The sequence below is a fragment of the Silene latifolia genome, chromosome X (assembly GCF_048544455.1).
Source record: "Silene latifolia isolate original U9 population chromosome X, ASM4854445v1, whole genome shotgun sequence".
Taxonomy (NCBI): domain Eukaryota; kingdom Viridiplantae; phylum Streptophyta; class Magnoliopsida; order Caryophyllales; family Caryophyllaceae; genus Silene; species Silene latifolia.
Genome location: NC_133537.1, coordinates 34614743 through 34640266, shown reverse-complemented (window position 1 = coordinate 34640266; position 25524 = coordinate 34614743). Strand labels below are relative to the sequence as shown.

At 40.0% G+C, this 25524-nt stretch overlaps 2 protein-coding genes across 2 annotated transcripts; both read left to right on the top strand.

The window, feature by feature from the left end:
- The first annotated feature begins 11384 nt into the window (after nucleotides 1-11384).
- On the top strand, nucleotides 11385-16344 carry LOC141623214 (peptidyl-prolyl cis-trans isomerase CYP40-like). The gene is made up of 9 exons (XM_074439293.1): nucleotides 11385-11820; nucleotides 13139-13639; nucleotides 13877-13964; nucleotides 14058-14110; nucleotides 14539-14643; nucleotides 15261-15336; nucleotides 15499-15536; nucleotides 15618-15676; nucleotides 15986-16344. The coding sequence occupies exons 1-8, from the start codon at nucleotides 11647-11649 to the stop codon at nucleotides 15669-15671; spliced, it is 1089 nt and encodes a 362-aa protein (XP_074295394.1). The 5' UTR covers nucleotides 11385-11646; the 3' UTR covers nucleotides 15672-15676; nucleotides 15986-16344.
- A 6386-nt stretch (nucleotides 16345-22730) lies between these two features.
- Nucleotides 22731-24694, top strand: LOC141623213 (phosphoglycerate mutase-like protein 4). The gene is made up of 7 exons (XM_074439292.1): nucleotides 22731-22853; nucleotides 23010-23131; nucleotides 23369-23419; nucleotides 23503-23613; nucleotides 23838-23969; nucleotides 24130-24205; nucleotides 24314-24694. The coding sequence occupies exons 2-7, from the start codon at nucleotides 23015-23017 to the stop codon at nucleotides 24499-24501; spliced, it is 675 nt and encodes a 224-aa protein (XP_074295393.1). The 5' UTR covers nucleotides 22731-22853; nucleotides 23010-23014; the 3' UTR covers nucleotides 24502-24694.
- The last annotated feature ends 830 nt before the right edge of the window (nucleotides 24695-25524 follow it).

The window sequence follows — 25524 nt, the reverse complement described above, 5'->3', positions numbered from 1 at the left end:
ACAGTCTAGTTGTGTCGGTCGTTATGTTAGTATTCTGATTGTTTGACAGAGTAATTGATTGTAATGTGTTTGTGATTGTGATTACTGGTGGTGGTTCTCGAGATGCGTTCTCGGCTGAGTGGGGTCACTTGCGGGAGTGACTTCACGCCCTAGTTTCGCCCTTCGTGGAACCCGCCACGGAAGGGGATGTGCACATTAATGGGACAGGGTCATCGCTCGTGTGATGAGCGGGGCTTAGGTGGGAACGGCTGCGATCCCCCACTGGCAGGGCTGGTCCAGTGGACAGTCAGTGACAGAGTTGATTGGGTTGTGGTGTCTGTGGTTGGAGTTGGTAATGGCGTTTGTATTGTGGACTGTAGTTGTCGTTGTCTTGTCTTATCTCAGTACTGACCTTGTGTGGTTGTTTGTTTGTTATGTGTCTGCCGTGATCCCTTATGGTGAGCAGTCGGTCTTAGCAGTGTTGATGTCGTGGATAGGCGGAGTCCGGCGGGGATGAGTCTTCACGAGATATGACGGTCATAGCGAGTAGTCTTTGAGTTGTACCTTGTATTGTATTTTGGTTTGAATCACTTGTAATATAACTTAATAGTTCTTTTATTGACGTTTGGTGACTGCTTTCCTCGGGCAACCGAGATGGTAACGCCCTTATATGCTAAGGAAGGCCTAGTTAAGGCTCCTCTGAATATGGGGGTGTTACAAAGTGGTATCAGAGCGACGATTTTGGAACCTGTAACAAATGAATTTAATGAACGTAGCGAGTCTAATAAAATGAACCTGGTGTATGTGTAATGGGAGCCCTGGGCGATGCTAGATTTTGGGTGATTAGGCGCCCTCATTTCAAAATCTTGGCCCCATGACGCTTAAGCCAGTCACATGGGATGGGAATGTGGAGTCCGTGTGTCTATGTGTGCTATGTATGTTAATTGTGCCGGAGTACCTCCGGTTAAGTTTTGTTAGAATTAATAGCGGTGTGATAGTAATGCTTGGATCGAATATGGTAATTGTTGACGAAGTTATGGAGTTCTTTGAATGATTAGTGAGCCTATATGATAGCTATGTGATGCGTGACGAAATTTCTCGTCATGGAGATGCATGAAAGTGTGAAATCGAATGTGTAATATGAATAGTGAACACGTGGGTAGTTGCCATAGAATTTATGATGACGGGAGTTGTAAGTGAGATTATAGATCCTACCGCGATGATTATAATGATAATTATAGTATAGACGAGTAATAATCCGAACCATGGTATATGGTAAGGTGTATATGCTTTGTTATTTAGTTGAAACTTTTCCGCTGCGTAATATTTGATTTAAGTAAGATAAATTGATTATGATAGAATGTGAAACATGGTAGATTAATTCGTTTGAAAAGTATGCATTTATGTAATACGTGAAAGAATGAACTAATATTAATTTAAATGTTTCAATTTGGTAGTAATACATATAAAGTAAACTTAAATGTAATACGACGATGTGGTTATGTCTCTGGAAGATTCGGTAGCAGGTAAACCGAGTAGAGTAATGAGTGTAGTGTAAGTGGAATAAACTCCATTTGTTTGACAATATGGTAGATTTTGGTAATAATAGTAATACGTGAATGAACTTGATAATGAGTGCCGAATTCCCAACTTAGCTGGAATCGACACGCGATGTTGTTTTTGCAGGAATCTTCAAGTTATTTCGTACGTATGATCGAGCACTTAATTATACTTGACCGAGTGCAAGTGCGTATTAGACCAAGTAGACCTCACTCGATCTAGTTAGGAGGCTATAACGTCGGAATGTGGGAAAATTCCTGCAGATACTCGACGATTTAGCTCCTACTCGATCGAGTAGGGTGGTACTCGATCGAGTACCCCAGGCACTCGATCGAGTAGGTTACTTGTGCAGTAATTCCTACGGGTTTTCTTAAAACCCTCCATCTTTCTATTTCTTCTTCTTATTTCTCTATTTTTCGACACACCCACACTTAAACACTCTCAATTCCTTACTTCTCCTCTCAAATCCTCTCTTTCCATCGGGTTGGTAGTGATTCTTGGGGTCGATTTTCCTTGTTTAATTCGTTTCTTTACTTTACTAATCAATCAAGGTATGTTATCCTTCTTAATTTATGTGATTTGTTACTTTGAATGTGATAAAATAGTGAAACAAACTGAAAATTTCGATTCACATGAGTAAGTTGTTGTTTTGATGGTTGGAATATGATTCACATGCCTCCTATTCGTGCTTGTTGGTGACTAATTGCTGTAGATTAGATTAGAAACTTACATAGTTGGAATCGAAATTTCTAGGGTTTCCAAATTGAAATCGATTTTTGGTTGTTTTATAATGGTTAGATGGTAGAATTGAACCTTAAGTATTGATTATATCATGTTGAAGGATAGATTTTGATGATTTTACCCTTGAAAAGTTGCCTTAAAACTCCGTCTTAAAAGTGCCTTATGAGAAATTCGTGACTTAGAATTAGAAAGTTTATGTTGTAATTGACAATATAAGCATGAATTGAACTTCAATATGATAATAGAAACAATGATTGATGAATACAGGCCACAATTTTCACAGCTGTAAAGACCGTCTGAAAATTTTGATTGAGTTGTTTTACATAATAGTGAAGGGTGATATAAATTTGTCATAAATTATTCATTCTCTTGAATTAGTAACATGTAATTAGCAATGTACTAGAACAACCCTTAGAAGCATGATAGGGTATTCAAATTCGCTGAACATATGCGGCCATCATGATAATTACTTTCACCACTATGCCTTATGAGTAGTAATAATATGAACTTGTGTGTTGAAATCGTAGAAACTGCTAATGAACATGTATACTTATTTTCATACTCAAAGTAACAACGTGAAATATGTGCTTCACATGCTGAGAATGGTTGGAAAATTGGTGTGTACCTAGCTGAGCAACTAAGTTTGGTGACATGATTTATGTGCTTCAAATATGGAACTGGTTGATGAATTAGTAAACTTACTAAGTATATAGAACCCAAATTACATGAAGTATATGCTTGCATGTTTATATAAATTGTTTGAACATATGTCTAAAGCAGATGCCGAGACTAAACCTTGGAACCCGTCAGAGTAAACGGGGAAGGGTTGATCCACTTGAGAGGGGGGAGGCTAGTGGACCGGTAGTACCCGCAGTTTCTGAGTACCCTTCTGTTGTTTTTGTTGACTTTAAGCAAAGAGAGCGTTTTGTAACTTTACAAAAACGCAAGATGAGACCCACAAAGTGTATAGACACCGGTGTGCTAGAAGAGTTGGAAATAGAGACGGATGTCCGTCATATATTCGAGACCTTGGGTTTTACTGGTTTGTATAGGCTGAGGAAGCACACTTACCCCTTCCTTACCCTAGAATTCATGAGTTCCTTTAACTATGACCTAGCGGGTCAGACTGTTGAGTTTAGATTGATGAATACCAGTTTTCTGTTGACCATGGATTTGTTTGCCTCTCACCTTGGGTTGGCCAAGCCTCCCAAGGACTCCATCACCGACATTCCAGCTGAGTGCGGCGTCTGCCGCCTAATGCCTTGCTTGACTGGGAAGCAAGCTCCCACCTCGAGCAATATGCTAATTAATGACGTTCAGCACATCACCTTGAGAATCTTCCTCCGTTCTCTTTCAAACCTTCTCTATGATAGAAAGGATATCAGTAAGTTGAACAACCATGAGGTCTTACTTCTGATGTCGTACCTGAACCCGGAGCGGACCAAGAAAGTGGTCTTCAATGCTCCTTCCATAGTTTGTGCTGCTCTTGCCTTGATGGCTTCTTCTCCTTCTCGATACTTGAGCTGTGGTGCTATTGCCACTCGGTTAGCTGAAAAGCTAACCTCTTTTGAGGCCTCTTCGGCATACGTGCCTCTAGTTACCCCTGTGCCTACCATGGATCGTGAATACTATCTCGACCTGAAATGGTTGAGAACCTTGGCTGACGGTAGCCTAGCATGGAGAGTGTATGGCATGAGTTGGATGAAGATTCCAGCTCCTGAGCACCTCCCAGCCACAGAGCCCTTAGAGCCGGCAGTGGTGACTGTGGATGTGGACGATGAGGAGGAGGAGGAGGAGGAGGAGGAGGATACACCCCGCCAGCTGCAGACCTATCTCATTGATGGCACCATCCTCCGGAGATGCCGAGCCGACGAAGGGCGAGAATGCGGAAGTCCGGAGGGTGGAGAGACCCAGAGTGGTGAGGGGACCCCGTCGAGTGAGGGAGAGGGCCTCGGGGACTAGGCCACGGCCGGAGGCACCGCAGCGGCCAGCAGCGGCCAGCCTTTCCCGTACTACCCTTACCTCGACACCCCGAGACGCGATCCGCCACCTTGCGGAGAGAGTGTCATCTACCTTGACACTCCGGAACATGCACGAGATGGCGTACGCTCAAGGGATAGGTACAGAGGGACCGCATCCAGTTTGGTGGAGTGGAGTTGGGGACTACTCGGGGGTATTCCATTCCTACGGGGTGGAGCAGTCGACGTGGGGGGACACCTCACTCCTTCCCTTACGGCGGCTTGACTCCAGTGGCACGCAGCCCGGGAGCAGGAGGAGCAGGAGCAGGAGTGGATGCGGGGATTGGGACATCAGGAGCTGGTACTTCGGGTGGTGGTGATGATGAGGTGATGTTGGAGCAGCAGCAGCAGGAGGAGTGATACTCCTCGTTCTTATATTTGTTGATAGTAGTTGATGTTAGATGGTGATATTGTTGTTAGACTTTGGTAGTTGTTTCCTTTTGTTTTGAGACTTAGTTGGATCTGTATGATTGGCCATAAGGCCGAATTTGATGTTCTAACTGATTGCAGGATATTGGAAGTCGGGGAGTCGTCCCGACTCGATTTTATATGACAAGTATGCGCATGGGTGTTAACTCGTGACAGGTTTTATGAAGAATTGGCCTGTAGGTACTCGACAGAGTACCCCGTACTCTATCGAGTAGCTACAGGATGAGGCGAGGGAAAAGTTTCTGACCTGTAGGCCACTCGATCGAGTAGCCTAGACACTCGATCGACAGCATGGCACTCGATCGAGTACCGCTACCTACTCGATCGAGTAGCACTGTTACAGGAGGTTTTTGAAAATTAAAAATGTTCAATTGTTTTATAATTACGAGTTTAATGTTTAAAGTGGTTGTGAGTACGTAGTAACACCTTTGAACCGTTAATTTCATATGTTACAAGTCATGATTGAAGTTTTATAAGCGTATTTGTCACAATTAGTAAGGCGGTAATAATTTCGTGTTACTTTTATTTTGTATACGCCTCTTTACGATCTATTTATCGGAGTTGTAGCTTCTCGTACATTTGTGCATACCATATTAATATATATGTTATCATCGGTGACTAGTTATTCCGGTGGCGTGTGTATGATTTTGATTTAACGAGGGTACAATTAGTGAGTAATGTCCATAATAATGTGGTTTTCTTTCATGTTTTGATGCCCATAATAAGTAATACGTGTTGATATTTGGGTGATGAACTTCGGGGACGAAGTTCCTTTTTAGAGGGGAAGAGTAATGTCGCGAAATAAAAAGGTTGTTTTCGAATAGTGTTTTGCTTGTTTATAATATTGTTGGTGGTTGTTTATAAGGCGGGTGGGTGTCATGTGTTAAAAAAAAAAAAATTTTGTTGTTGAATTGTAACGACTTATTTTCTTTGGTTCTTTAAAGTGAGTGTGATTGTATCTGAATCATGTTGCCAGGTAACATGGTGGCATTAGTTGTACCACATGAAAGTTGATGTGAGACATGTTCTAGATGGATGGTTGGACAGTAATTAGTGTATGTTGGAAGTTCGTGAGCGGCGATTCGCACGGGCGTCGGATGTTTTAGGTGTATATAAAATAACGGTTGACTGTGATAAAGTTTGCATGATAGTGACAAGAGTCGATAGGTTTATTTGTGGACGGTGATGATGATAACATGGGGGGGAATGGTGTTTACGAGGGGTGATGACCTGATCGGGAAGATTGGTGAGATTGGGTTGGTTCCGTGCCATGAGCGGGAGAGGTGAGTTGAACTTCGGGGACGAAGTTCTTTTTAAGGGGGGAAGACTGTAATACCCGCCCTTTTAGGGATCCTTTGACCAGCGTTGACTGTCCTTGGGAGCGGGAGTAACCTTAGGGAAGTGTGCCAAAACCATCGTGGGGTGCGTTTTAAGAGTGGTACTCGTTAGAGTAGAGGCTACTCGATCGAGTAGCTAGGGTACTCGATCGAGTAGGGGGCCACTCGATCGAGTAGGTTGGGTACTCGATCGAGTGCCTGGTTTTCAGCGAGGGTTTTATATCGCGTTTTGTTAAATCCGCAAATCACTTCCGCCACTTTCCTCCTATCCTTCAGTCGCCTCTTTCCCTTCCCTTCACCTCAAAACCTCCATGGAAGCCTTTGTGAAGATCCTTGTGCCTTAGAAGAGCGTCTCTTGAGTCGGGTAGCGGTCTTTTGCCTTGTCTCTCCCTATAGGTATGTCACAATCATCATCCGTGTCCTTGTCTCTATAGTTAGGGTTTGATTGTTAGTAATAGATATTTGCATGATGGTAATAGGCGTTGCTTGGTTGCTGGATGTGTTATCTGTCGGCATGGATTGGTTGCGGTCGCTTAAAGGTAGGTTCGCCTACTCAGTTTCTGTAGACAGTCTAGTGTGTCGGTCGTTATGTTAGTATTCTGATTGTTTGACGAGTAATTGATTGTAATGTGTTTGTGATTGTGATTACTTGGTGGTGGTTCTCGAGATGCGTTCTCTCGGGCGAGTGGGGTCACTTGCGGGAGTGACTTCACGCCCTAGTTTCGCCCTTCGTGGAACCCGCCACGGAAGGGGATGTGCACATTAATGGGACAGGGTCATCGCTCGTGTGATGAGCGGGGCTTAGGTGGGAACGGCTGCGGTCCCCCACTGGCAGGGCTGGTCCAGTGGACAGTCAGTGACAGAGTTGATTGGGTTGTGGTGTCTGTGGTTGGAGTTGGTAATGGCGTTTGTATTGTGGACTGTAGTTGTCGTTGTCTTGTCTTATCTCAGTACTGACCTTGTGTGGTTGTTTGTTTGTTATGTGTCTGCCGTGATCCCTTATGGTGAGCAGTCGGTCTTAGCAGGTGTTGATGTCGTGGATAGCTGGAGTCCGGGCAGGGATGAGTCTTCACGAGATATGACGGTCATAGCGAGTAGTCTTTGAGTTGTACCTTGTATTGTATTTTGGTTTGAATCACTTGTAATATAACTTAATAGTTCTTTTATTGACGTTTGGTGACTGCTTTCCTCGGGCAACCGAGATGGTAACGCCCTTATATGCTAAGGAAGGCCTAGTTAAGGCTCCTCTGAATATGGGGGTGTTACATAAAGGGCATCGAACATGGATGACCTCATACTCGGATCTGCATTACGAATTTCATCGAATAACTCCCCGAGTCGATCATCATCACAAGCCGGCATTGCCTCCGAACCAGCGTGCTCCAACTTCCTCCAAAATACATGTAACACATCAAGAGGGACTCGAGATCCGTTTCTAGCAATGCGATGAAGTGAACAAGCACATAACAAACCAAGTGTAGTAGTCTTTACACAACCGCAATCGATCATCAAGGCATCTTCCGTCATCTTGGCGCCTCTTTCTAATTCTCCACGCAATTCAATGATGGCATTCTTTGAGATTTTATAAGAAAGTCTGGAGAATAATCGATGAATCCCCGTCAACCGTCTCGATCTAGATAACTCCAACGAGTGTCGGATCTCAACATGTTGCGTTTCCATCAAAGAATGAATACGGATCCAGATGCCATCAATGGCCAGTTTCGCGCTATTCAACCATTTCTTCAAATTCGCATGAGCCGACTCAACCCGGGATGTAGAAGTGTTCTCAAAATGAGTTATCTTGTTCGTTCTGTACTTGGCCCATTTCTCCACGTGCGGGAACCATTGACTCTCAATATAAGCTGCCACTCCCGCCCATTGCCTTGCCAAATTGGCCCACGCCACATCAAATTCATCTTGGGACTCCGCCTCGACAACCGCTTTAAACAAGTTACAAGTTATGAACTTAGCCCAACTATCCCGACCCATGATATGAAGTGCTCTCGTCTCCACGTTAGCATATATATGCCAAAGACATAGCAAGTGAGCCGAATCCGGAAAAACAGTGGGAATCGCGTTCAACAACCCTTGCTCGCAATCAGTAACAATAACATTAGGTTGAACGACATCATTGAGAAGGGCCTTCAGTTTCTGTAAGACCCAATGATATCCATCCTCGGACTCATGCGTCACAAGAGCATACACGATCACAAAGCTCTTCCCAACGGGTGTGACTCCAACCATCTCAAAAAGCGGAAGACGGTATAAGTTTGTCTTGTACGTGGAATCGATTAGGACCACATAATAGTATGATCGAAACATCTTAACGGCTTCTGGATGAGCCATGAACACGTGGGTTAGCTCCTCGTTCTCCTGATCAGTGACCCAATAATGAACGTACTTATGCTGAACCGCAAGTGCTAACATCTCATTGTCTTAGGGTTTCTCCCATCTCTTTCCTCGGCCCTTACTTTCTGAGAACGATTGTAGATTTCTCGCCGATTAGGTCTTGACTTTTCCGGATTCCGCTGATGCAAACCCGCACTAATAATAGCCGGTCTTACGTGAGCTTTAACTTGGGCGTCGATATAAGTCAACTCCTCTTCATCAAACTTTGCAAAGTATCTATCGCCGTCACAATACAACGTTAAAGCATGATTATGAAACCCGGATATCATGACAAACTTCCACTTATTCTCCTGTATTTCAACAGCTTTCATTTGAAATTTACATTTGCACCACGCCGTAACCGTGTTAACCCCATTAAAGCATCGGCATCATTATTTACGGGACCTCTTCCACCCATCCGACAAACAAAATAATCTTGTTTTAAATTCGTATGACGACCAACTCTCTTGTTGCTTGCTCTTTTTATACCAAACCCGAGTCTAAGTCCGATCTCAAATGCCCAATTAAACGCTTCCATAGTTGACGAAAAAATTATGGTGGTCGTAAAATGATTTGAGTAATCAATACTGTCGCCGTCATTATTCACCTGCGCACGCATTTCGATAAATTAGTTAATAATAATTAATTATTTTATACAAAACGAGTCCGAAAGAATAAAAAATAAAAAAAATATAATACAACGTACGAAAACTAAAAAATACGGAAAAAATAAGACGACAATTAATTATTTTAATTATTTTATACAAAACGAGTCGGAAAGAATTAAAATAAAAAAAATATAATACAACGTACGAAAACTAAAAAATACGGAAAAAATAAGACGGTAATTTATTATTTTAATTATTTTATACAAAACGAGTCGGAAAGAATTAAAATAAAAAAAATATAATATAACGTACGAAAACTAAAAATTACAGAAAAAAACAAGACGGTAATTAATTATTTTAATTATTTTATACAAAACGAGTCGGAAAAAATAAAAATAAAAATATAAGACGGAAACAAAAAAAAATACGAAATGGGCCTTGGACGAAGAAATTTTTCGTCTGTTCGGGTCCTGACGAAAAATTCCTTCGTCCGATGATGGGCCTTGACGAAGGAATTTTTCGTCAAGCCCAGACTTGGACGAAAAATTTCGTCCAAGGCCTATACTGGACGAAGGAATTTTTCGTCCAGGCCTGGGTTTGGACGAAAAATTTCTTCGTCCAGCCCATTCCCCATTTTTTTTTCGAATCCATTTTCAACTAATTCCTTCAACAAATTTATCCTAATTCCGTCTAGAATCAAGGCATCTATCCTAATTTGGGAATCAATCGATAATAAAACATAAATTTGAGACAAAACTAAATCGTAAACTCACCTCTTTACTAGCTTCATTGTTGAAATCGTTGTTAAAATCGTTCTCGTTCATCTTGTTAATTACAAATCCCGCTTTTTTTTTTTTTTTTTTTTGAGAAAGCGTCTTTTTTTGGAGAGATTTTAGTGAGACGGAAATTGATTTGTGTTTTACTGAGACGGAAATTGAGTTGTGTTTTAGTGAGACGGAAATTGAGTTGTGTTTTAGTGAGACGGAAATGGAGTTATGTTATGGAGGGTAAACATGGAAATTTACATTAAATGTCGACGATAATTAGTAAAATTGTCGACGATCTTTAGCAGGGCCCGTAAACAAATTATTTACAACCGAGAATTTATGTACAGAATTGCTATACCGCGCCACCTGTTTTACTTGTTACGCCCCCCTAATATTTAATTTATTCCTATTTTATCCTTGTCCATCTAAAATAACTTTTGCAAAAATTAATTATGGTTTTATTATGTTTTAGAGACAGTTTTTATAATAACTATTTATCATTTTATTGTAATTGGGATTCGGTGAAAGTTTTTTTAATAACTTATTGTCGTACTTGATTTTCGGCGACGGTTTATATTATAATTGAATACTCCCTCTGGCTTTTAATTTTCTTCCCATTTCTCTAATATATGTGAGGAGTATTATAATGAAATGGGAAGAAACAGCAAGCCGAAGGGAGTATGATTTTATCGTAAATGAGTTTCGGAGACAATTTTTAAAATGACTAATTTAATTCGTTTTGACGGTCCTAAAAATAAGTACTTTCCTCCAACAACCTCATTTGACGATGATTGATAGCATGAATGATAAATAATAACGATTTAAATTAGGACAAAAAAAATGACAATTAAGAACGGAAAATCTTAAAATGGCCATACGGATGTCCATTTTCGATGAAATTTTTTTCTCAAGTCGCTTATCTCGATGAGACGAATGCAATGAGCAAAAAAAAAAGTTTTTTAAAAAAAATTTACCTGATTTAGTCGTGTGAAACACACGACTTGACCTAGGTCGGGTCATGTGGTTTACACGACTGGGCCTATGCAGGGTCATGTGGTTTATATGACCCGACCAAGGTCAAATCGGCCATGTAGTTATTAAAAACCCTAATATATATGCGAAAATTAATGTTATCTGAATCCGCAAAATAAAAGAAAGGGTAAAAATGTAAAATGAGAAATTTATGAAAAAACAAAGGGGAGATATATAGCAAAACCTTCCTACCAATCAATATGAATCTTCTCAATTTCTTTTCTCTCAATTTTCTCTCACAAAATATTTCTATATTATATATTCAAGTCTCATTCATTTAATTTTTTATTTCTCTATAATCATCCGATCGAACTTAAATTTAATCTGAACCATTAAGAAATAATGGACCTCCATTTCTTTTTGAAAAAGGGGGAGGATCCATAACAACTTCTCTAATCTATGGCTAGACGCCTAGACACACTGTCTTCTAAGATATACGAAGTAATAATAAACAAAAAGTAAAGAGGGTCCTACAATTGTACAAGAGACCCCTTCTATTTAATACTCTTACACTAAACAGCACTTACTATGATAAAGACAAATTAAAAACAACCCCTTCCAGAAATTAAATACGAGAAGTAGCAGTCTAGCAGAGCAATCGTCCTTTGCACCTTTCTTGTTCTTTGACCCTCCATCCCACAGCTTTAATACGAAGTACTCCGTAAAAACAAAACAAAACAAAACAAAAAAAGAAAAAGGTGAATTTGTACTTTCAAAATTTATTACAATAAATATTAATAAAGCTTTATTAGGGTTTATCATACAATAATTTGTTCAACAAATAACAATGGAGGCCAATAAAAAATGTTACATGGACATAAGCATTGGAGGAGAGCTTGAAGGTAGGATAGTTGTTGAGTTATATAACAATGTTGTCCCTAAAACTGCTGAAAATTTCAGGGCTCTTTGCACTGGTGAGAAGGGCATTTCTGACATTTCTGGCATTCCTCTTCATTACAAGGTGCGTGTATGTATAATGCATGATATTTGGATTGTTTTTTTTTATTAATTTATGTTTTATACTAATTTGTTGAAGATATAATGTGGGTTTGATTTAGTTTTGTCAATGTAATAGTTGGGTTTTGATTTAACACGAATGTTTGTTTAAGACGAATGATGTATCGGTCTTAAGCTTAAATTTAAAGTTTACAACTTTATGTTCTGTCATTGGCTTTTGTGTTACACAAAATCTCATTTGTGACGGCACGTATCCGTCACTTTGGAGTGACGGATACTATTTTCTCTCACAAATGACCCAAATAGAGGAGAGAGGGAAGCACATGGAGGTGCCCCCACCTTGTCCCCCTATTCGTTTTATGAGTGGCATTACCCGTTACTTACGCCGACCCGTCTTCAGCAAGACTAATTGGTTGTGTTATGGGTAGGATTAAAGTTTGCAACTTTATAGGTGAATGAGGTTGAATTTTTGTTTTATAATTTCTGCAATTTGTGGGTAGTTTTGTAGGATATAATGTTAATGTGGAGGAGAATATGGCTATTGAGTATTGTGAGTTAGTTCCTGTGTCCCAGTCAATAGTTATCGTAGTTTGAAATTTATGAGGGGAATGTCAATGATGAGTATTGACCGGGACGGATGGAGTATATAGTTGAAATGGTTTGATCTAGTTGTTGTAGCACTAATGATTTTGATTAGAGGGTGGAAAGCTTTCAACTTGGTTATGTCTAGTGGTGGAATTATGAGGTCTAAGACTTTTGGTTAATATAACATTGATGTTAATAGTATAAGGCGGTGGTTTGCAATCTTTTCTAGCTTGTAAAAGTTACAGCTTTGTACAGGAACTGTGTAGGAATAATGGTATATGCTATAGACTTTTAGTGGATGAGAGCTACACAATGAGGTGTAGTTAGAACACGGTATTGATGGAGCCAATTATTTACTTTTCTTTTGTTCGGTATGATGCAATAAGTGGCGGAGCCAGGATTAACGATTAGAGGGGGTGAAAAAGTTGAGCGGGGGTGAATAAGTAATGCCATAAGCCAAACTCGAAAAAATTCCAAAAATTTGAACTAAAACTTTCGCATTTTTCCTTGTTCAGCAAGCGCCCTGCTAGCTCCCCCAAAATCCGCCACTGGATGCAATAAAGCAAAATGACGCTTTGAAGTGGTTGAAAGAGTAAATCCATGTGCAAGGCACTGAGATAATTTTGTTATATCATATATGGTGTTGATTTTTAGGTTGATTTGCGGACTTTAAACGTCTTGGTCTTCTACCCTCTTTGTTTGTATTTCACTTTTCACTTTGAAAACTCTATTGGCAGGGTCTACGTTTTCACCGCATTGTTAAAGGGGCTCTTGTTCAAGGTGGAGATATATCTTCTGGAGGTAAAAGTGCTGGAGAGTCCATCTATGGCGCAAAATTTGATGATGAAAATTTCGAACTGAAGCATGAGAGGAAAGGCATGCTGTCCATGGTCAATTTTGGCCCCAACACGAATGGATCTCAATTCTTCATTACGACCACTCAAGCTCATCACCTCAATGGTAAAAATGTTGTGTTTGGGAGAGTAATTAAAGGCTTGGGAGTGGTTCGTTCCATTGAGCATGTTGATATTGACCTTGAAGGTCATCCTGTTCTTGATATCGTTATTGAGGATTGTGGAGAAATACGCGAGGGGGAAGATTATGGGATAATCAACTATTTCAAAGATGGGGACACTTACCCTGATTGGCCTTCTGACCTTGATGCCAAAACAGATGACTTCTCTTGGTGGGTTAATGCTGTAAAATGCATTAAGGATTTCGGAAATGAGACATTCAAGGTATCTATTTCAGGTTGCATAGACAAATGTTTCATGATGAGGGTGTGTCACATGTGGGATCAATCCAAATCCTTGTGTCATACGTAGTAAGCTTTTGTGTTGAATATATGGGCATATGGCTATCTTTCATGTCAGACACTATCTCTTCACCTATTTAAGAGGAGAGGACATGGAAAACCAGGCCTGTTTCTGAGAACTACCTGTATATTTCTGAAAATCTTGTTTTATTAAATGCAGAAACAAGATTATAAAATGGCTATGCGAAAATATCTCAAAGCTATGCGGTACTTAGATATTTGCTGGGATATGGACTCATTGGATGGAGGTGCGTTTTCTGATTATCACTTTCATTGTATCACTCTTTTTCTTGTGAAGTTTTGTTGCCTGACTTTGGTTGTTGTGGTCGTCACATAAACAGAAAAGAGCGCAACTTTGAGGAAAATGAGGTGTCAGCTGTATACAAACGTTGCGGTAAGATTATAACCACATCACATAATTCCTTAAGGATTGCAAGTACAATTAAAATTTATACTGAAATGTGACCCATGGAGACCTGGAAACTAACTACCAAAGACATTTTGTATTGCTTCGTTTAATTTCACTGGAAAGTAGTGGTTTAGAGACTCGATTCATTCTATATTTTGATTAAGTTGTCATGTTATACGAAATCATTGCTACCATCGGTGACCTGGAAACTAAATACCAAGGGCATTTTCTATACTGGGTCTGGTTTGATTTAATAATACCTTCTTAGTGACTTAATTAAATTATCATCTTATACGAAATCAAACTGTTACTTGCTGCAATCTTCACATGTGAGGCACGTATTCAGTTCTTGAGGTGGTTTCGTGTTTGTTGATTATCCTAGAGTTATATGTTCTTGGTGGTTTTGTATTTAGGCATGTAAATTGAAGATGGGAGATATAGAGGGGGCTTTGTGGGACACAGACTTGGCTCTTCGTGATGATGAAGAGAATGTGAAGTCTCACTTCCGAAGGGGTCAGGTCAGTTATTTCTATCCCAGCTTAAGTTTGTGGTCCTTTTAGGATGTTTTCTAGTTTTCAGTTCAAGTTTATCGTCTCTGTGGACCTTGCTGAAATGGCTTTTAAATCTAGGCTGACACCTAATCAAGACCAAATTCTTAAGGTTTTCACTTTCTGAAACCTCATTTTGAGGTGATATTGGCCGGATTTGTGATGCACAAGCCGAGAATAGGTTGCTAAGGCATAAGACTGATTTCCAGATCAGTCGCCAAACTGATACTCCGTATTTATTACTTCCTCCATCCATTTTTACACTTCTTGCTTTCCTTTAGAGAGTTTGTCCATGGTAAACCTTTTACATTAGGTTTCTCTTCTGTCAGTTATTTCTGACCATCATGATTTCTTACTCCACAATTCCACATCTTTTCTCAACTTGCATTTTCCGCCACAGTATTTTATTTCTTTAATATTTGTGCCCTTTGAAGGATGAATAATAAAAATGGAGGAACTACCTTGTTGTCGATTCATAAGCTTGACCTCATATTATAACTTTGTTACTCAGAATTGGGTATGGGTACCCTATACAGTACAGCTAAATGTTGACGGAACAACACATTTCACTACATGTTGCAATGCAGGCATATAACGCTCTCTTAGATATAGACGCTGCTGCTGAATGTTTCGAGAAGGCTTTGGAATTAGAACCGAATGATGGTTAGAATACTTCTATTTTCTTAATTTTCCCAAAAAACTTTCTATTAACTGCCTTGGTCGGGCTATTTGAGTAAATAACTCATGGTTTTACAAGAATGCTCCTGTAAACCCTTTACACAATTATTTGTGAATTTAAAATGGTGCGCACTTTTTTGGTTTTAGGTACCATAAAGAGAGAACTTGCTGCGACAAAGAAAAAGGTAAGGCGAATATCCTGAGTCCCCTAGTTAGTGAGCTAATGAGGTTGCCTTGAGCTGAAGCTGATTCTTAATAAATCTCAGATTGCTGATCGTCACACTCGGGAGAAGAAGGCATACACAAGAATGTTCAAGTAAACATGGTATATTGTTTGTTTCTGTCACTCACTTAGCCTTGTTTCATTTCACTCTTTAGATTATGTACCAGATACGCTCATTATTAATATCACGGTCAGTCTCCCTCATATACTGGTTAACTCACCAAAACATCAATTAACTTATCTAAATATAGTCAGTCTCATGATAATTTTACTTCGAGACGTCTCATTTGAGAATTTGGGCTCTCTTTCAACCTTTGTGAGTGCAGGCGTGCAGCCTAGCCCCATTTTAGGTGTTCAATATTTCATCGTCTTTTAATACAGAGATATAATGTGTGTAATTCTTGAATGCAGGATTCTGGTGACTGATACCAGGCCTTTCAAAAGAACGGCACAATTTATTTTCAGAAATGAACAATAAGGTGTTTTCTCTACAATATTTCGACTAAAAAAGGTAGCAGTATTGCATTATGCACCTTAGAATTGGATGTAATTCATCTGGTATACAAACTGTATATTTCAGGTTTTTGGCGGGAATACTTTCGTTAGAACTGAACGTTATAGATGCATTCCGATAATATTGAATTTTGTATAGTTGAGAAAATTACAGAACACTTGTAGAAGCTGTGCTCTGATTAGATGCAATGGCCAACCTACGCCTTTTGTACCTCTTGACAACAAAATCATTCTGAAATCAAAGTTGTTTTTCTTTAGCGGTTCAATGGTGTTATTTACGGAGTATTATTGTATCATTTGGTGTCTCCGGCCAGCATGTTGTGCTCGAAACTACTAAAATTTTGATTCTAGGATGAAGCTTGATTACCTTAAATACTACTACTTCGTAATAGTTTGATAATCTTATCCCAGATATGGATGGAGGGTCTTGAAAGTACTTTTACTAAGAATCTGTTTTAGGAACCCTATTATTTCTGGTTGAAATTTGTACAAAAATCGGGCAGCTTTAATATTTTAAATTCACCGTGTTTTGTTTGGTAAAATATAAAGACACGATTTTGACATAGATGTGTCATGGCTTCTACCTTCATTACTTTATCAGTTAAGTTAGTTCCCTTTCGCTAAATTTACATGAAGCACTGATCAAGTTTTCGAATGTTGGCTACTTGTAAGACTAAAGTGAAAATTTATCAAGATAAAACGGAACAAAAGAAAAATTTGGGAAACTATAGATTGACAATTTAATAACAATAACTACTGCCTGACTCAAAAGCTCTCGTCAATGATCAAGTAGGGGGTTTTAAATCGTGCAGATTTTAACTTGCTTAGTTTTTAGAGTCACAAAAGCTAATATAGATGAAATCTCGCTAGCATCAAATTCATTTTGACTTTCTTTTACTCAAAACCAAAAATGTAGGAATAATTTTTTTTTTTTTTTTTTTTTGACTTCAATACATAGCATAGCTTACACAAGAGCCTTTTGGGCAAGATTATGAGCTATCCTATTCACTCCCCTAGGACAATAACTAAGAGAACAACAGTGGAAACGAGATGCGGAGACTTAAGATCCTGGATAATGCAAACATAGACGCAATCGCCTTCTCCGCTTTGGCAACCTGCATAACTAAAATAAGACAATCTGTAACAAGTCTAATATGGAGATAGCCTTCATCCAAGGCCCATTTTAGCGCCATGATAGCAGCATGTCCTTCGGCATGCAGGGCAGATGAAGCAAACATGCGAGCATGAGCAGTAGTCCTTAAGGTTCCATTACCATCCAACAAGCACCACCCCATGCCAGAACTTCTATCCTCTCTCCAAGCAGCATCACACTTGATAGTGCAAACATTCCCACAAGCAGGCCCACCTACAATCCAAAAAGGAAAGGAATTTCTAATCCTCTTTGCTAAAGCAAAATCAGGAGAGAAATCCACGAGAGGTGCTTGAAAAAGGCAAGCGTTCTTGCTACACACAACCTCATTCATACACTGAATATCAGCCAGAATAGTAGTGAGAACACTCATAGGCCAAGGGCAGCGATTCTGGAAGAGCATCTCATTCCTGCAACACCAAATTCTCCAGAGGGTAGCAAGAAAGGGAAAAAGGAGAGAGTTAGGATCAGGCCCTTTTAGAAAGTAAGTAACCCAGTTTATGACCCAATCCCTAACATCAATATCCACCCCAATAGTGAGTCTTAGACCTAAAGGGCAGCCAAACCAGAGAGCCTTTGCAAAGCTACAATCTCTGAAAAGATGAGAGATAGATTCCACACAGGGGGAAGAGCTTTCACAAAGGGAACACGTAGAGCGCCAATGCATATTTCGTTTAAGAAATTCAGAGCCAACGGGAAGGGCATTAACCATAAATTTCCATAAAAACACCCTTAGTTTCATAGAAATAGGCAATTTCCATAGCTTTGATTTGCAGAAAGCAACAATAGTTGCAGACATTCTAGAGCGATCAGTAGCCGAGTTAGAACCAATAGATAAGCCCTTAGCAGCAGCATAATATCCAGACTTGACAGAGAAATCGCCATGTTTGGACAATTTCCAGTAGAATGAGTCATCAGAAGGTTGACAGGGAATGTAAGTTGCGAGGATTTTCTTTTTAACTCCCTCACCTGGGTCGAAGCCAAAAGAGGAGAAATCCCATCTCCTATGATTATCATGAAGATCACCAACCAGGAACGTAGCATTAGAAGGAGCATCAATAAAATCCCCACAGAGATCACGTAGACTGTAGCCCTCGATCCATCTACTCGTCCAGGCATTAAGACGAGAGGACGAGCCAATCTTCCAAGCAATATTGTTGTAAATAAGATCAGAGCCCCAGATTAAGCTTTTTAGAGCCCATGACGACGCTTGGGGAGCTTTCCATCGGTTCTGAAAAAGAGGATCATTTTGCAAACCAAGCTTGGGACCAATAACTTTGCTAATAAGGCTTCCTGGAACACTTAAAATTCTCCAAGCAGACTTGGCAAGAAGGGCTTGGTTAAAACATCCAATATTGCGAAGACCAAGACCCCCTTCTCCCACCGGCCTACTAAGGAAGTCTTTACTACACCAATGAATAGACTTATTATTTCTAGTTCCACTCCACCAAAAATGCACCATCAGAGACTGAAGCTTTGACGTTACACTTACCGGTATGCGAAATACCGATAGATAGAAAAGAGATAGTGAAGAAAGAACAGAACGAATAAGGGTCAATTTACCAGCCGAAGAAAGAAGAATGTTATTCCAAGAGGATAGCCTGCGCTTGGTTTTTTCAACAAGAAATTTAAATAGGTCTCTTTTAGAAGACCCAATACTCGTTGGTAGGCCAAGATAATTGCCAAGGTCATGCTTAGGTACAAATTTGTACTCAGCTAAGCACTTCTTGACCGTCATCAGTGAGCAATTCGGGCTGAAAAGAATAGAGGACTTATCATTATTAATGCATTGCCCCGAGGCAACACAATATTCATCGATAATGTTCATCAGAAAGTCCAAGTCCCCATAATCACCGCGAATAAAGAAGAGAGAATCATCCGCAAATAATAAATGGGATATCTCCGGTCCATTCTTGCAAATTTTGATACCCTTAATGAAGGTGCCATCCTGAGCGTATAGAATCATTTGAGAAAGGACTTCTGTGCAAAGCGCGAAAATATACGGAGATAAGGGATCACCTTGCCTAATCCCACAGCGAGGTTCAAATTTTTCCATAGGTGTACCATTAATCAGAATATCATACGTAACAGTTTCAATAGTACTCATAATAAGGTGAACCATAGAGCCCGACAAGTTTAAGCTGGAGAGCACCCCTCTAATGAAGTTCCAGTTAAGTCTATCATAAGCTTTACTCATATCAGCCTTAACCGCCATCAAACCCTCCTTACCATAATTCCTATGATTGATAACATGAAGAGTTTCTTGGGCAATGACAATATTATCCGCAATACTTCTATTTGGGACGAAAGCACTTTGGAATGGACCCACTAGATCATCCATAGTCCCTTTTAATCTATTCGCAATGCATTTTGTAACAACTTTCATAATAACATTGCATAGACTAATCGGCCGAAAATCTCCAACTCTCTCCGGACAATCATTTTTAGGAATGAGAACAATAAAGGTTTTATTAAAATCTTTAATCACATCACCCGAGTTGAGAATATTGAGAGCCCCATTAATCACATCCTTCTTAACAATAGCCCAATACCTCTGGTAAAAGGCCGCCGGTATACCGTCAGGACCTGGTGATTTTAGGGGACCCAATTGGAAAATAGTCTGTCGTACTTCATTTCTCGAATAGACACGGCCCAACTTGGCCCTCTCCTCAAAGCCTACTTTACGCTTGAGATTATCAAAAAGATAACCATAATTACACATGTAATTGTCAAAGCGCTCGGGCTCAACCTCAGACTTAAAAATAGTGGAAAAGTGTTTAAGAAACAAGCCACCAATCTCCTTCATATCAAAAGTCCATTCATTAGACTCCTTCTTAATACCCAAGATAGTATTAGCACCAGACCGTCCTTTAACCCAATTGAAAAAATATTTAGTGCACATGTCTCCCTCACAATTCCATTTCAGTTTTGCACGTTGTCGCCAATAAGTGCCAGCAGCAGTAGCGAATTCCATAAGTTTTTTGTGACATAAAGTATAATTATCAGCGACACCACCATTCTCAATATCAATGAGATAGGACTCAAGTTCCTGATCAAATGCACTCCACTTTAATCCCCACTCGTCTTTTTTGTTACAAGCCCAAACTCTGAAGGCATTATTGGTACGACGTAATTTGGACAAAAGAACCTGAGAATCATCATCCATATCATTTTTTTCCCAGCTTTCCTTAACAAGACTATTACATTCAGCATAGTCAAAACACCAAGCCTCAAGTCTGTAAACTTTCTTCTTGGTGTAGAGAACCATATTTGTATCAAGGATTATAGGCGCATGATCCGAAATTTGGATAGGTAAGTGCTTGATGAAAGTATTAGGGAAAATAGAAAGCCAATCATTGGAAGCAAAACCCTTATCAAGTCTTTCGTAAATCCGATGTGGGCTCTCCCTATTATTGCACCAAGTGAACCTAGGACCCTTAAAGGGGATATCCATCAGACAATGTGAATTCTTCCAGTATGAGAATAAATCAGCCCCTCTAATCAAATTATCCCCCCCTAACTTATCAGAAGAATACTCCACTTGGTTGAAGTCTCCAATAAGCAGGAAGGGTTTGTCAAGGGAATTAAGAAGATTAGTAAACGATTCCCACACAGCGCCTCTTTTAGTATGATTAGGTTCACCATAAACACAACACAAGTACCACAAACTACCTTTACATTGATTAACCAAAAGGATAATGAGGTTACAGCTAATATAGACACATTCTAACTTACAACTGCTTTTCCACCCAACCCATAGACCCCCCTTTAAACCCTCGGCATCACAACCAACCGACTGAAGGAAACCCATGGGGCGCAAGTGTACATCAACAGATTGTACATCACACTTCGTTTCAGAAAGGAAGATAAAATCTAAATTATTTTTAAAAGACCTACACATAGCTCTAAGTTTAGGAATTGAAGGAGCGAGCGGATCCTTAAGGCCCCTACAATTCCAAGCCAACCCTTTCATGAAGAACTAGAAGATTGAGACCACCGCATCCGGGCCAACCAACAACATAGCCAACCCCGACTTCACCCTACCAGGCATACCTCGTACAGAAAAGGCCCCATCAACCACAAGGGAAACACGACAAAGCCACCACCAGCAACCATCCAAGACACCACACACAGAGCAAGAACAACTACACCCAGCCACTCCAAAAGCAAAAGAAAGGGTCAGGACACGACACCACACACAGAGGACCCACATAGAACCCGGCAACCATCAACAATCACTAATACCAAAACTACCCAACAACAAAAAGCCTCGAAGGCTTGAACCCCAACTGACTAAGAATTCACTGCAACACCCAACCAGCACAAAGGGTCAGAAATAGGACCCAAAAAAGGCACCAAACAAGACACCCGTTTTACCAAACGATACCTCCCAGGACCACCGTCCTACAAACAACCAAAGTAATCGAAGGGACAACACTAAAAGACACTAGTGAGAGAGGAAATGGGACTGATAGGTGGGGGAAATGGGGGGATCACCATATCAGGCCCATACCGGCAGAGCTGTACTCAACGACACCGACTGACAACTGCAAAAGCAGAAGAATCAACCCAGGGGTGGGGGGAATGGGGGGATCACCCCTGGCCTGATAACAAACACCACGGCATCAGGCCCATACCGGAAGAGCTGTACTCAACGACACCGACGGACAACTGCAAAAACAGAAGAAACAAACCAGGGGTGGGGGGAATGGGGGGATCACCCCTGGTCTGATAATAAACACCACGGCGACAGGACAAGGTACGGGTTGCGGGAGCGTCAAGAGGTGAACCAACCCGGGCCGGTGAGGCGAAAGACTTCACCGCCACCACCCAAAACCACGAAAATGCCAACCAGGAATCGAGCAGCGACAACAACCATAAGCCAGTCGGAAGAAAGAGAAAAAAACCCGACAGATGAAGCACAGGCAGACAGAACCGTCGACAAGACGGACACAGGCGCCTCTAATCGGTCGGACCAAACAGAAGAACCCAATCAAAGAAGAGATGAGAAGCTGGGGTAGAAAATCCTTAAAACAGGTCACCACCGGAAGTCGGCCACAACCCCGGAAACAAAAAGGCGACGAAAGAACGGTGGGTGGATGGGAAGCGCGACGGAAAACGGTTGATTTTTGGGGGAGAAAAAAGGAGGTATGTCGACTCGCCGGAGACAGGACAAGGGAGTGACCCATCTCCGGCGAGTAGGTAGGGTGAGAAGAAGGGGGGCTAGTGTGGAGGACGGAGACGGCGGAGCAGGGGATCAGTGGTTGGTGGTTTTCCGATTAAAAATTGGGGATTGCGATTATTGCTGCTTTCTCTCTCTTAACCTTGTTTTGAGAGGTATGTAGGAATAATTAATCCTATGTTAAACAAGACATAAATTGTTTTCTTATAAGAATTACATCTAAAACTTTGAAAAACAGAAAAAGTTGAGCAAGGAAGATGCCAAGAAAGACAGGTGATAGAGCAATTTTAATATGATAAGATTCCTATATCAGGACCAACAATAATTTATAAGTACTTTATCAGAGTATAGCGCATTCATCAAGCACATTAAGTTAACAAAGTCTTCTCTTCAATCTTTTTGTTTTAATCTTCTCCTGATCTCGTTTCTCTCTGGTAAGTTTCCAATTCGCCATCATGTTCCATGTTTTCGGTAAATTTGCGTAGTTTTGTTTTACTGCTTGCTGTAAATTTCTACTCTGAAACGTCAAGAAAACTGTTCTTATATCCTTTTTTCTTCTTCTCTTTTCGGGGTTGATTTGTATAAAAAAGTTTCGATGGAATCGAGTGGCAACTGTGTTGTACAAGGAGCTGAGACAGTTGATCAGTCTTGTACCGAGATTATCATTGTTCGTCATGGTGAGACCGAATGGAATGCTCTTGGAAAAATGCAAGTCAGTGATCAAGCTGTTCATTTGTCAGTTGTCACATCTTATATATTTTTTTTGCGGTTCTATAGCTTGTATAGACTGAAAGACGGTCATTCAGGTCGGATAATTACTTGTTTGGGTCATTAGGAATGCCCTCTTACTAGATCACTTTGGATTAAAGTTGGATAATTACATTTGTTGTGGAATCGCTCTACTGACTTGTTTTTCTTAAACTGGTATGACTTGTGGTTCATGTTCCAGGGTCAAGCGGACATTGATTTAAATGAGACAGGGAAACAACAGGCAAAAGCGGTATGTTTAGAGATGATCATTCGCGTTAGTCTAGACTCTTGATAACGACATAAAATGTTACGGGTGTACAATTTTGTGGACAGGTTGCTGAGCGTTTGTCAAGGGAGCCTGGTATAATTGCTGTTTATTCATCTGATCTAAAGAGGGCTCTTGAGACAGCAGAGACAATTTCAGCCAGCTGCCATGGGCTTGAGGTGAATCTCCTTCTGATACCAATACCTAAAATAATTTGCAATACTCAATGATAAAAACGAGATAACAATGGATTACGTTTGGGACTTCTGGCTACGTTGACTCTTACCCATGATAAATGTGACGGAATAAGTTGACATCCTTAGAGTGTGTGTGTGTGTGTGTATACACTATACAGGTAAAGCTAATGCATAAACTTATGTTACTCTATGATGTACAAACTCAGGTTATTACGGATCAAGACCTACGAGAAAGACATATAGGGGAACTTGAAGGACTTGTCTATCAAGACTTACCCAAGCTTAATCCTAAGGCTTATGATGCTTTACGATGTCATGGATTAGATCAAGAAATTCCGGTGTGTACTAACTGACCCTATTCTCGTTTTGCAGTCTGCTGCTGCAGTTAATCTTGTATTCTTGTTTGACATTCACCTCCTCATAAATAGAGTTTTTGACAAGCCGGAATAATGTTCTTGTATTTTTGGTTTTTAAGGAATTTCTTTTATCTTATTATAGGGTGGAGGTGAAAGTCATCGTGAGCTGTATAGAAGATGCACATCTTCATTGCAGAGAATTGGTGAGAAGCATAGAGGTAAGACACATATGTTCATGAGCCATAACATCGCGTATCTAAAGGTTATCTGGAGTCAGTTGCAAGTGAAGGAGACTGATGCATATTATTTATTGAGTGTTGTAACAGGACAGCGAGTTATAGTAGTTACTCATGGAGCTGTAATAGAAACACTGTACAAGCGAGTTGTACCCGAGGGAAAATATGATGGTGTACGGAATGCATCCGTCGGCATAATTCAGTTGTCGGAAGGAGACAGTTGGTTGATCAAATTATGGAATGATGTTAGTCATCTGAGTGATATTTCTTTGTCATAATTTGTTGTTTGGATACTTGGACTGCTTGTTTATCACCAAGATTTCCATGACCGAATAATATTGAAATTTATACGCGAAATATATAAAACACTTGCAGAAGTTGCAATACTGTATTTAGATGCAATTGCCATTCTACTCCTGTACATGTCTTCACTACAAAAACATTCTGAAATAAACGTTTTCATTTTTCTTTCGCGGCTCAAATGGAGTTGTTTCTATGCTATTACTTGGTTTCGTCTGGCATGTTATTTGTTTCGCTGCTACCTGTTAGAAAAAAATGGAGCAATATAATACCGTAAATAATATTATAACAATATACAATAATAAAAAAACATAAATAAAATAAATAAAGTAACAATAATATAAAAGGAGTAGAAAGAAAAGATGTAGCCTGGATCGAATCGCGCTAGACGCTTTCCTAAGAGAGATAACGCCTCCACTGCACTGATTGCCAAATAGTGCGTTCCTCTCCCAAGATACGACAACCCGTTGGACTCCTTCGGTGGCAGCAAGATGAGCCCTCAAACCGACGACCGCTCGATGCTTAATAATAATTTAAAGATAATATAATTATTTGTAACAAAAATAATTTATAATAAGTAGATAATATAATGACAATAGCAAACATGTTTCTAATCCCCATGCACAAACTACACATACACATAAAATAAATTTAGGTGACATGATATGATTCTAGCTCAAAAACATTCACCATCCCAAGCTCCACCATCTAGCATTATATACCAAGCAAAATAATGAATACGGCTGCTATGCTAGCAAAATAACAATTTATTCACCAAATTTAATGGCCATAAATCACCCATTTAAATTACATTGACCAAGAATAAATCTCCTCATAACTCACCAAGATATGGAGTAAAATAGTTATTAAATTAAATATGAATTACTTGGTCAAATAATAAAGCTTATAAAATAATATAATTCTTAAATCACTAAATATTTTCCAACAATCCCCACATGTTATAAGAATTGAAAACTTTTTTTTTAAAATAAATAAATAAG

Bases quoted from the DNA above. Each gene is read 5' to 3' on its own strand.
- LOC141623213 (XM_074439292.1), top strand. From the start codon at position 23,015: ATGGAATCGAGTGGCAACTGTGTTGTACAAGGAGCTGAGACAGTTGAT. The intron at 23,614-23,837 runs GTGAATCTCCTT...GTACAAACTCAG, and splicing joins CCAGCTGCCATGGGCTTGAG to GTTATTACGGATCAAGACCT. The intron at 23,970-24,129 runs GTGTGTACTAAC...ATCTTATTATAG, and splicing joins GATTAGATCAAGAAATTCCG to GGTGGAGGTGAAAGTCATCG.
- LOC141623214 (XM_074439293.1), top strand. From the start codon at position 11,647: ATGGAGGCCAATAAAAAATGTTACATGGACATAAGCATTGGAGGAGAG. The intron at 11,821-13,138 runs GTGCGTGTATGT...CTCTATTGGCAG, and splicing joins GCATTCCTCTTCATTACAAG to GGTCTACGTTTTCACCGCAT. The intron at 13,640-13,876 runs GTATCTATTTCA...TATTAAATGCAG, and splicing joins TCGGAAATGAGACATTCAAG to AAACAAGATTATAAAATGGC.